The 11,714-nt window shown below is 41.8% G+C and overlaps 1 protein-coding gene across 2 annotated transcripts in view; it reads left to right on the top strand.

Moving 5' to 3' along the window:
• The first annotated feature begins 11,140 nt into the window (after positions 1-11,140).
• RAB28 (RAB28, member RAS oncogene family) overlaps positions 11,141-11,714 on the top strand; it is a 66,564-nt gene continuing 65,990 nt past the window's right edge. Inside the window, exon 1 of one of the 2 annotated variants that reach the window (XM_063157650.1) lies at positions 11,141-11,543. In XM_063157650.1, the coding sequence (XP_063013720.1) occupies positions 11,466-11,543 (78 nt within the window). In that variant the 5' untranslated portion in view covers positions 11,141-11,465. The remainder of the gene's footprint in view (positions 11,544-11,714) is intronic. The other variant, XM_063157649.1, reaches the window with a different exon arrangement.

The raw sequence follows: 11,714 nt of genomic DNA, 5'->3' as shown, positions 1-11,714 counted from the left end.
TATTAGCACATTAGGCAAGCAGAAAGGGAGCTTTTCATTCATTATGTGTTTTGGTTTGGTGGTAGTTTTTTTTAATGGCAGCAAGATGCCTTTCTTTCCCTGACCTTCCTTCAAAGCCAATATCTTTTTGGGGCCAAAGATGAATTAAGTCAGATAGGAAAAATGTGTGATGAATGGATTATTCTGGGTATCTGAGAAAGACTGTGAGTAGGAAGCAATGGACTGCAAGAGTAATTCAAACTGGTTTTCAGTGTTCTAAACTATGAGTTATTCAGCATTTCAAATTGACAGCTTGTAAATGTAAATTTTATTAAATGCAGAGCAATAAAATTTTGTAAGTTTCTGTCATTTTGAATTTTAGTGGTTGAAATTGAAGCCTCTATCCTTTTAAATCACAACTTGTAGGAGCACAGCTCTATAGCATCCATTACTCCTAAATGTGTGCTTTTCAAAACCTCATTATTGCCTTTGCTCACAAAATATCCTTGTCAGGATCCAGGTCTGCATGTCTCGTGTCAATGATAGGCTGACAGGCTCATGCCCTCTGTTATGTTTACAGTGTATATTGTATAAAGTTTTCTGCTCTTCATTCTCACTAGGCAGAAAATAAAACAGGATTAGCAGTGATAGCACCCTTCAGACCAGCCAGATTTTCTCCTTTGATCTCAAAAAAAAATTCTTTGCATGTGCAGTGCAAGAGTCTGGCTCAAGGATCCTTGTTTTGCTCTTGAGACAGACATTGCCTGAATGAGGAAAATGAAAACATAATAACGCCTACCAGTTAAAGCTGAAATCTAGCAGGCAGTGTCTTGGAAAAGTTCTTGCATGACAGAGTGAGATCAGTGGAGAACTTTTGTAATATTTTACTGGATAACAAAGCTTGAGTAGAAGGCAGTTTTGCATAGGCAAAGGATTGCAGGAACTCAGCCAGACAGCTCAGAAATTTATGAGACCAATTTTTTTTTGGACGATTATAACTGCCATCGAAGAACCGAAGTGAAGTGACAGAATTGCACAGCATCCAACATGTTTGTGTTTGCCAGCAGGGATCTAAAATCCAGCCACTTCACTTGATGTGCTCCAGCAGTCACAGACGCATACTGTCTGTGTCTGTGGGTGTACATTCTTCCATTTAAAAGGAACACTAGCAACTCAAATATCATATTTCCTTTAAAAAAACAGGCATTCTACTTACAAGTAAGAATTGAAAATCACTCCAAACATTTTAAATTGTGTCAAATGATGAGAAGGATTAAAGACACACCACATCTCATTTTAAGTCAGAATCTCAATTCTCATAGTAGCCTAGATATTTTTATAGTATTCTGTTAAGTCTATGCAATAAGCTGAGTAAGCTCTCAATTAATTGAATATATTGTCAAATTGAATATGAATTTGAGTGTGTTATTAACTGGTGAGAATTTTACCAAAGTAAAGTAAGATAAAAACAACTGATGCATTATAAGATGCTAAAAGCGTAGGTGGTGGAATTCTCAGGAAATAGAAAATAATACCTAATTTTAATTAGTAATAATTGCATGTTCTCAAAACCTTAATTGCACCATTTCTTCTTGGTCTGCTTGAGTAGAGTACTAGATATGCAAATTCTGTCACAGTTTTCTTCCAGCTTTTGCTGGGATGCTTCTCTTAACTCTCTCTTCCTTAGTATTTTCTATATTTACCACGTTGCTAATGCACCTCTATGGTTTGGCTTGACTTAGATCTGAGATAATCATGCCATAAAGCACTTCATCTCCATCAGAAACACCTACAGTTTTGGCAGCAGTAATAAAATTGCCCTCAAGATGTAGAACTTCCTGGGAAGAAATTAGTTTGGAAGCATATAAGCTAGCGTTGAGGAAAAACACTTTGAGTGAGTCACAACTTTTGATACCACATCAGAAGAAAATTGATACAAAGTAGGGGTTTGAAAACCAGTTATCCAAGAGATGTAATTCTGCTGCTCATAGTCCCTTATGGAAAATTGGGGGATAGTTCTGATTTTAGTTTGTCGTGTGCAATAAGAAAGACGAATGGAAAAACTCAGAAATATTAGTTCTTTGTCATTCCAGCTGAGACACATTGACACTGAGCTGTGAACTTTACCATGCTAAATGATATAAATAATGTCTGAGAAAGTGTGTTTATTAGAGCTAGGACAGACCAACTTCCAGACAGGATGTCAGCTCTCCAGTTTGCTGGATGTCACAGCTCACAGAAGCTGCAGCAGCTGGAGGGACTTGTGCCCAGCCTGATTGCTCATGTCATGGCTTAGGTCACGGATGAAGATGAGCTCAGGTGAGGCTGTGGTGTGGGTGCACATTCATTGCTGCAGTGGTGGTAGCAAACCATGGAGAAATTGTGGATGTGACGTCCTGAACTGCTGCAGCTGCTGGCTCCTGAACACAGACGGAGCCCTCTGTCACGGTGGGTAGTGACACACACACCTATTGGGCACAGAATATATCTCAAAGCTGATTAAGATATTGCATTAAGCTATTCAGATGGGGACCATTTTCTGGCAAAGTTAGTGCTTTGCCTTCATTTGCTGACGTGGCAATGAGATGGCACAGCTGATGGCTGCCTGGTAGGTCTGTGGAGGAAATGCTCATCCACCAGAATACTGTATCTTATATAGACTATTACAACAGGACATAGCTGAGTTGGAGGATACTAAATGACACTCCATGGATATTTCAAATTAATTTTGGGCTGAAATCACTGTTTGCTCAAGAAAATCAGTCTTGGGTGTCTGCAGTCAGTGCAAACTTACCTCTCCCATGAAAGTTTCACAGGAAAGTGCGCATCCAATAACTCCAGACTGAGCTATACACCTGACTGCATCACTTGAATATTCACAGCGGCTAAAATCTGTAGTCAGACATGAGGATCTCAGTTCACTAGGTGATGTACACAGGTATAGCCAACAGATCATATTTGTTCCCTAAAAACTGCAAATTGCAATCTAGGGAAAAAGAAAAAAAAGTTTCCACAGTCATGGAGGACAATCAAAGAACAATGAGACAATTTTACACAAAATGACAGACAACTGTACTGGATCATCAGTACCTTCCAGCTGTGAAGTACTTATAGATGAGGTTGCACAGTGAAGGAGCAGAGGAGTAGAGGCTCTACAGCAGCCCGTATAATATAGTCTAGGAGTCTGTGGAACTAACTAGCTGTAAGCACTCTAAAAGCATGGCTGGCATGTGCTGCAGTGAACACAGAGCTGCACTGTCATGACTATGACATCTGCAGTTTAATGTTGGAGATAAATGTATATTTGGAAAGGTCAAAGTAGGAAACCTGGAGCTCTTTTCTCACCTTTGAGGCTAGGTTGTCTAGACTTGGCAGAAAGGGGATTGCAGAGGGTTTCCAATGTCAAGATTCATTCAACTCATGTATGTGCAGTTCCTTGGATGAATATCAATAGTGAATAATTATTGCTGTGAAAGCTGATCATAAAAGTGCTTCAAGGGATATATCCACTATCATATTTATGTCAAATGTATTAAATATCATTTGCAATTAATAATTTATTCAGAAAATTGAGTTTGTCTTCTGAATTGTTCACACAGTCTTCACAGACTGATAGATTATATAAAAGATTTAATTGATGTATTTCCAAGGGATTTCTTTTGACATATAGTTCAGAGTGAAAAAGAATGTTAATAAGGACCTGTAGGCAAGTGAAAAATAGGATACATTGCAACACAGGTTCACTTCACATGTCATATTAATGAGACAGTTGATTTGCTGAAAGATTTTTAGACATGTGCAATTTAGACATGATAATGTATTGGGTTTGCATGTCCAGGTTTTGGTAGCGGGGGTGGGTTCTGTGAGAAGCTGCCAGAAGCTTCCATCATGTCCAACATGAGCCAATACCAGCTGGCTCCAAGATGGACCTGCCACCAGCCAAGGTCACGCCAACAGCAACAGTGGCAGCACCTCTAGGAGGTAAGGAGAGGGGGAAAAAATCTGCACAAGTGTATCTGAACAGAGAAATGAGAATATGTGAGAAGAACAAACGTGCAGACACCAAGGTCAGTGGAGAAGGAGGTGAAGGAGATGCTTCAGGCACTGGAGCAGAGATTATTTATCCCTCTGCAGCCTGTAGTGCAGACCTTGGAGAGGTAGGTGCTCTGTTGAGCTCCATGGTGGAGCAGAGATCCACCACCAGCCCCTAAAAGACCCCATGCTGGAACAGGCAGATCCCTGAAGGAGGCTGTGACCCTTGGGTAACCCATGGTGAAGCTGGGAAAGAGTGTGAGGATCCTCCCCTGCAGAGGAAGGAAAGGGAAAGACTATGTGTGATGAACTGACCACATTCCCCCTTCCTTATCCTCCTGCACCCCTCAGGGGAAGGAGCTGGAGAATCAGGGAGTGAAGATGAGCCTGGGAAAAAGGCAAGGGTGACAGAAAGCTGTTTTAAGTTTTGAGTTCATTTCTCTGTGTGGGAGTAGCTACACATTAAGGCAGAAAAATGGAAATTGGTAGATAAGGAGAAGATGGGAGAATTAGATAAAGAGAAAATTATGATGGATGTTACTGAAAGAAGTATCAGGTTGCAGGGGATGGGCCACCTGAGTAATAAGTTTCAGGTGCAACATTGTGTAATGCATTTCTTAAAGAACTGCCCACAAAAAGCAGGATCAGGCTGATTAACTGGCTAAGAGGATTTTGGGAAGCTATGGCAGAGGCTCAAGATACTGGGCCAAGAGAACTGGATAACTGTGGCCCAAAACCCTCGATGTGGGGTAAGATTCAGCCATATAGACTGTAAAGTCATACACTTGGAAACTAGTAACTAAATATTCAGGAGTATTCACGAGGAGATGAGATTTAATAGCTAATAGTTCAAGAGAAGAATGAGATAGCTACTAGATCTATAGTAAATGTGATTTCTGTGTGAAAAAAGCAAATGCAATTATTGTGCACAATAAAAAAAGCTGTGGGAAAAAGGGAGAAAAGTGGACATTTGAGATTATTGTACTTGTCTTCCCAAATAGGCAGGCTGAGGCTCTGCCCTCCAGGAAGCATCTAAACATCTGCCTGCAGATGGGAAGTAGAGAATTAATTTCCTTTAAAAAAAATTCGCTTGTGTGTATGGCTTTGTTTCACTTATTAAACTGTGATTATCTCAACTTTCATCTCTTGTTTTTGTCCTGATTCTCACCTTGCTCCTGCTGTGGGAGAGGGACCAAGTGACTGGGGGGAAGTTTCTCTGTCAGGTGGGATGTTGTGGTTTACCCCAGCTGGCAACCAAGCCCCATGCAGATGCTTGCACACTCCACCATCAGCAGGATGGGGAAAGAACTGCAAGGGTAAACCCCTAACATGGAATGAAACCACCAGGCCTTAGAACAAACTTCCAAGAAGAGTGGTGAGAGCACATGGCTTTCCTGCTTTCATGACGGAACTTGATGGTATCCTTCAGGAATTCAACAACAGGACACCAGTGATTCAGGTGGGTCCTTCCAAAGCTGCAGTACAGGCTAGAAAATAATTCTAGATTTTCCATGGTGTTATAAAAAGAAAAAAAAAAAACAGCTTTTTTTTGGACTGGTAACAGGTCAAGACTGTGAGAAAGACAGCTTTATCCATTTTTGCAACAAGCATTGTGGTTTGGGGTCAAGAAACAGGAGTTCCCAGTGATCCTCTGTGTTCATGTGGGAATTTCCAAATTTGCATGACTGTGTCAGTAGAAGTTAGAATTACTTAATTTATAAATTAGCTCTCTTTTTGTAGGTCTTTTTGACCCGTTTACTTTCTGTAACTGTTGTTAGCCTCACTGTTGCTGGACTTTATACTCTGAGTTACATAGTGTAGTTTAGTGAGAAAAAGTGTTTACCACACTGAAAATGTGGTGTGGCTTTATTAGTAAATTCAGCTAGTGGAAAGACAAGAGAACTTGTTTGTCCATTCACACAACTGGAGAGCAGGTTTCCAATGTGGGTTTTTCATGTTAACTATGGCTAGAATTACTGCTCATGTCTTAAATACTAGCCAAGTGTCAGTGAGTTATTTCCCTTTACAGGGAAAAAGGGTAGTGCCTTACACATATTAAAAAGCTACTGCTGACATTTCTCTCCCCTCCCCAGCAGAGTCAATGCAGGAGGAGATAGTTCCAGTGGGACCACATGCCATGGTCACTATTGCCAGAGGGAGGATGCGGTCAGCTTTCTCCTAAACATTTAGCTTGGCCTCCACAGTCTGTGCTTGGTGAACCTCACTGGCCCTGTTTTACTGGGCAGTTTGTGGGGAACAGCTGCCTAGTGGTTCTTCTCTGTTTTGTTAGGCATTGTAGTTCATAAAAGTTGCGGCCTTCAGCTTAACCATATTCCTGAGTGGAAAGTCTTGTTCACTGCAGTGTCTGGGCCAGAGACCTTTACATCACTGCAGTCAACAGTGTTAAAAACAGTCACTCCTTACGTGACCTTAGGTTAGCAGGAAGCAAGATGGAAGAATGCCCTTCCAAAAGCAAGGATTTCCAACTTGAGTAGGAACTGTTTTTTACATGTACCAAAACAAGTCATTATTTACCATTTCCACTCAGTTGTATGTCTAGTCAGGCACATTAATCACTGAGTTTCACTCAAGGCACAGTCATCAAGCAGTGCAGAAGAAAACAGTGTCTGGTAAAGACATTAGAGATGGTATTGGTGATGTAGAAACAATTTGGGTTTTATTTGCAGATCTGTAGTGCAATTAAAACCAACAGCAGCTCTCTACTCTGCTCCAGAGATGAGTGGCAAACCCAACATTATAATGGAAGTAAATATATTTTCTTTTTAAATGCCCACTTTTGCTTTTCTTTTCAAGGACACTTTCCTCATTCAAACAAATGGAAAGTCGATGTCCACATTGAAGAAGAGGAGTGTGTGCAGATCCCAGCTACAGAGACTTGAAATAGAAAAACTGATATGAATGAAACTCAAAAGAGAATGAGTGTTGTTGTGTAAGCATGGGCATAAAAAGCAGAACAAATATTAAAAGAATGTCTTGTATTGGTAACAGAGGACACAGTTCATGTCAATCACTCTGAGAAGTGTGTTGTTTCCATCAAGTGCTGTAAGGACAGCACAGATGACTTGGAAGCTAATGACCCTGCATTCTTGAAGAGGATGGCAAAAAGGTTGAAGGCTCTCACACATGCTATTCCTTTTTCTCTCAGTGCAGATTCCACCTCATTCAGCTTGATTCACACCTTTTCTCAGAGCTTGGGAGAAGCACACATCTATTTCCTATGTAGGCAATGATTTTTAGTGATTTTGTAGATACTTGCATAACGGAGTACAACCTTATACTACATTCAAAAAAAACCCTCCCACATTCAGAGGTGTAGTTTGCATTTGTACAGTTTGCATTTGCAAACATGGTGGACTGTGTGTGCCACAATTACTTAGTCAGGGTAGCTTAAGAGCAAGGAGGCAAAGGAATCAAAACTGGAACTGTACTATTTCTTCAAACAGAAACTGATTATCAAAAATAGTTTTCTAATTAAACTGTAACAAAATGACAGGATTAAAAAAGAGAGTATTTCTGACTTCCAGCTCAAAACATGCGCAGAAATGAAAATCAATGGCTTGCACTAAAAAATTTAACCAGGTTTGTAGGGGGAAATGTGAAGAAGGGAACAAGCGCAACACAAAAATTCACAGGGGCCAGGAAGGAAAATTCCTTTAAACCCAAATGAGGTGAGCTGGGTACCTGGTTCTGTCTCTTGAGATGGATGAAGATGTTACATAAAAATGTGGACAGCGAAGAGTGAATACTAGAAACTCCCACTCTTGTCTCTGCCCCTTAGAAATTCCCACAGATTTCCCTATCCAGCCCTCCTTTCCTACCTACATATAAGCTCTAACTCCTCCACTGCTGCCTGTCTCCTCTCCTGAACATCTCTGGCCTGTGCTGTCACACTCTACTACCTGTGTCTCCCAAAAACTCATTCAGAAGTTGCAGTGATTCTACTTATGGAAAGTTACAAAATACAGACCAAATGTCAAACAATATATATTTACTTAACAATATATATTTATTGTCTGTGTCACTTGGTGACCCAGGCTCTTTTCAGTGAAAACTCCATTCAAAGTAACTGTTCAAGGATTTTTTCTTAATGTTTTAAATATGCATAAGAGTTTCAAATTATTTCCATATTGCCATCAATGATTTTTTTTTCACTGCAGTGATCTGTTTGTTAATTCCAGTGCTTTTCAACACACTTCATATATTTCCTTTAACTGTGAAGTATCAAACACTTTGAGACTAGCTTCCTTTCATCTATAAAATGCATATTTAGTAAAGATGGCAATGACAAAAATAGTTCAATTTGAAAGCCTCCCAGAGGGGATGTATTGTCGCAAAAGTTTGTACCACTCTGTAAAATGACCACACCATCCTGTTAATGAGCTTGCTGAACATTGCAAGCAAGATGTGTAAAGATTTCCAGTCAGATTGTTTGCCCTGTTATGCTGCTTAAGTTAAATAATGGTAAACAACACTCTTTGGTAGTATTATTGTTAAAGCATTAACTCCACCAGGCACCTTTTTTCTTGTACACTTATCTTTTATACAGTAAAAAGCGATTTTAGTACATTCCTGTCATTCATAGACTTAAGCAAGGAGGTTTTTGGGAGCTGAGTTGCCCAATTGCAATCCTATGCCATCTCCTGGGGCAGTTTCCATTCATTTTTCTTAGTAGCCAGTAGCAAGCATGCATGTTTATCCATACCAAGTATTATTGTACTTCCAAAATTATGTTTTAATATATAACTGCTTATTTAAACAGATCAGATACACAGGCTCAAGACAAATTTAGGCCAAAAATACAACATCGAAGATAAAAGGGAAGAAGTAAATTAAATTTTGGGATCTTTATTACAACACACACATTTCTTTGAGGTATTTCAAATGAAAATACACATAGTCTGGACACCTGGAGCACCTTGCTCTCTTATCATCCTGCTTTTGCACATGTAGCTTCTCATCTTGTGAGTTAAATAGAACCTGTTTCCCCTCAAAATCAAGAAAGCTTTAAATTATTATTTCATATTTTTTTCTTAATGTGACTGAGGTGGCATTTGAGAATTATGAGCAGTTCCACCAACAGTGGTTTATCAAGCATGTGTCTGCCCTGGTGTGAGATGTGGAGCTTTTAAATGTCTAATGCCAACTGTACAGCTATTCAATATGTCAGAAATCATAAAGGGTAAGTTTCACGTTTGTCCCTATTGCTCTTCCTTCCAAGAAATGCTGAGCCCTGATGCTGATCTTGCTGAAGTGCCAAAGAACTTGCAGTACAATTAGGCTAAATGATTATCTGAAGTGGAAAATAATGAAGAACATGTTAAATTTGATTCAAAGTATGGAGTGACAAAGGTGTGTGTCTTGTTTTCCATTAGAATCTAATGTACTTTATGGTGTATCTGCCCCCCTCTTTTTAATTTTTTTTTCCCAGAATGTCATTAGAAAAGCATTTAGCCTCAATTATGCAAACACATGAATACATGATCAATACGGAACCTTCTTCATCCAACTGAGGATTGAGTAAAACAGTGTACCTGTAATATTGGAAATTTCAGACATACATATCATAAAGAAAACCTGAAAGAGACTGAAACAGGTATGATTGCTATTAAGACATTATACAAACTTGTTCTAAAAATTCTTAGCTTGTAATTGAATCCATTAAAATACATCTATACCTCAAAGAGTTCCAGATGGTTCTGTTCAAATTGTCATACAAACAATGTCCAAAGAATTGTTGTCACTCATACTGGAAAAATACACCAAATGGAGGCTTGAAGAGATTTGGTACTATTGGATATCATTATTAATGACTTTTGAATAGAGTATGGTTCTTAGACTTCCAGATATAAGCAAGTCAGGATGGTTGGCATGCATTTTAGAGGATAACATTATAAATAAAAATTTATAGACAAATGTTGCAAGTTGCCTGAAACAGGATTAAATTCAATGGGGAAAAGCAGAAAGCACTACAGTCAAACAGAAATAAAGCTTCAACATGGATGAAATGCCAATAACAGGAGAGCATGCAGAGGCTCTTTTAGTAAATCAGGACTCATATGAGTCAGCAATGTCACACCGTCAAGAAAACAAACATCATACTGGGATATGTAAACAGAAGTCTTGTACGCAAGACACATGAAGTAATACTTCCACTCTGCTCAGTATTCCCAGGGCCTCAACAGAAGTACTGTATCCAGTTTTTGGCACAGTACTGCAACAAAGTGGAGAGGGGCCAAAGGAAAGCAACAAGAATAATCAGAAGTCTAGAAAAGACAACCGAGGGAAAGACTGACTGAAGAGGAGTTGTTTAGTCTGTGGGGAAGATGACAGGCTGAAGGGACGCTGGCAGTTCTCAAACTCAGGGAAGGCTGATGCAAAAGAGGAGGTTAGAGCCTGTTCTCCCTGGCTATACAATGTATTTTATATATAATAAAGTAATGGCCTAATATTCAGCTAGGGCTACCTTGACAAGTTTTCTTACTGATTCCTTATATAGATAGAAAAGTTCTGAGACTGTGTGAGAAAATGGTGGAGTCTCTAAAATCAGGATTGTTCAGTCTGCAGAAAAGAAGGCTCCAGAGTGACCTTACTGCACAGGCCTTTATGTACCCCCCCCTAAAGGGGATATGAGAGTGAGAGAGAGACTTCGTACAAGTGCATGCAGGGATAGAACAGGGGGGACGGCTCTAAACTGAAAGAGTGCAGGGTTAGATTAGATATCAAGAGGAAATTCTTCGCTGTGAGGGGCAGTGAGGCCGTGGCACAGGTTGCTCAGAGAAGCTGCGGCTGCCCCATCCCGGCAGTGTTCCAGGCCAGGCTGGACGGGGCTCTGAGCAACCCAGCCTAGAGAAAGGTGTTGGAATGAGATGATCTTTAAGGTCCCTTCCAACGCAAACCAGTCAGTGACTATGATTTGGCTGCCATAGCTATTTATTTAGTTGCCACATGTAATTGCCATAGCAAACCCCCGCCGCCCGCCCGATCAGCCCCACACGGGGCGGCCCCGCCCCTCAGCGGGGGCGGCCGGGCCGTAGCCGCGCCCCCGCCCCGCCCCCCGTTGCTTGGTTACCGCGCAGGGCGTCACTGCGGGGCCCGAGCCACGGCGGCGAGAGGCCTACAGCCGGGCTGAACCATCCTCCGACCCTGTGGGGGAAGAAGTGGGTGTGTCCCGAAGCAGTAGATGGACTTGTTGCTGTAGCTCCCGCCCTCAATTTACCGCTTCCCCCCCTTTTCTCTGCGCTGTCGTTGGTTTCGCCCCGCGCGGACCATAGCGACGGAGGGCGCGCCGGAGGAAGATGGCGGTGGTGGCTCCACCGTTGGTGCCGGCTTTGTGAGCGCGGCGCTCGCTCTTCTCCCTGTCCCGTTCTCGCTCCTGCACCTAGCTCCTCCCGGCTGCTCTCAGCCTCTTCTTTCCTGCCGGGGCCGTAGAGATCATGTCGGACTCGGAGGAGGAGGAGAGTCCGGACCGCCAGCTCAAGCTGGTGGTGCTGGGGGACGGCACCACCGGCAAGGTCAGTGCCGGCCCCGCCGGCAGCTCCTCTCCCTCGCCGCGGTGCCCCGAGCCCCTTCGCTGCCTTCCCCCTCACGCTGCCCCGGCTCTGCTGCTGAGGAGGGAGCAGCTCGCGGCGCTTCCAGTCTGTCGCGCAGCCGCTGTCGCGATACCCGCTGGCTGCTCCTCCTCG

This window comes from Melospiza melodia, chromosome 5 (genome assembly GCF_035770615.1).
Source record: "Melospiza melodia melodia isolate bMelMel2 chromosome 5, bMelMel2.pri, whole genome shotgun sequence".
Taxonomy (NCBI): domain Eukaryota; kingdom Metazoa; phylum Chordata; class Aves; order Passeriformes; family Passerellidae; genus Melospiza; species Melospiza melodia.
Note: the sequence above shows the minus strand (reverse complement) of the source record. Positions and strands in the feature narration are given on the sequence as shown.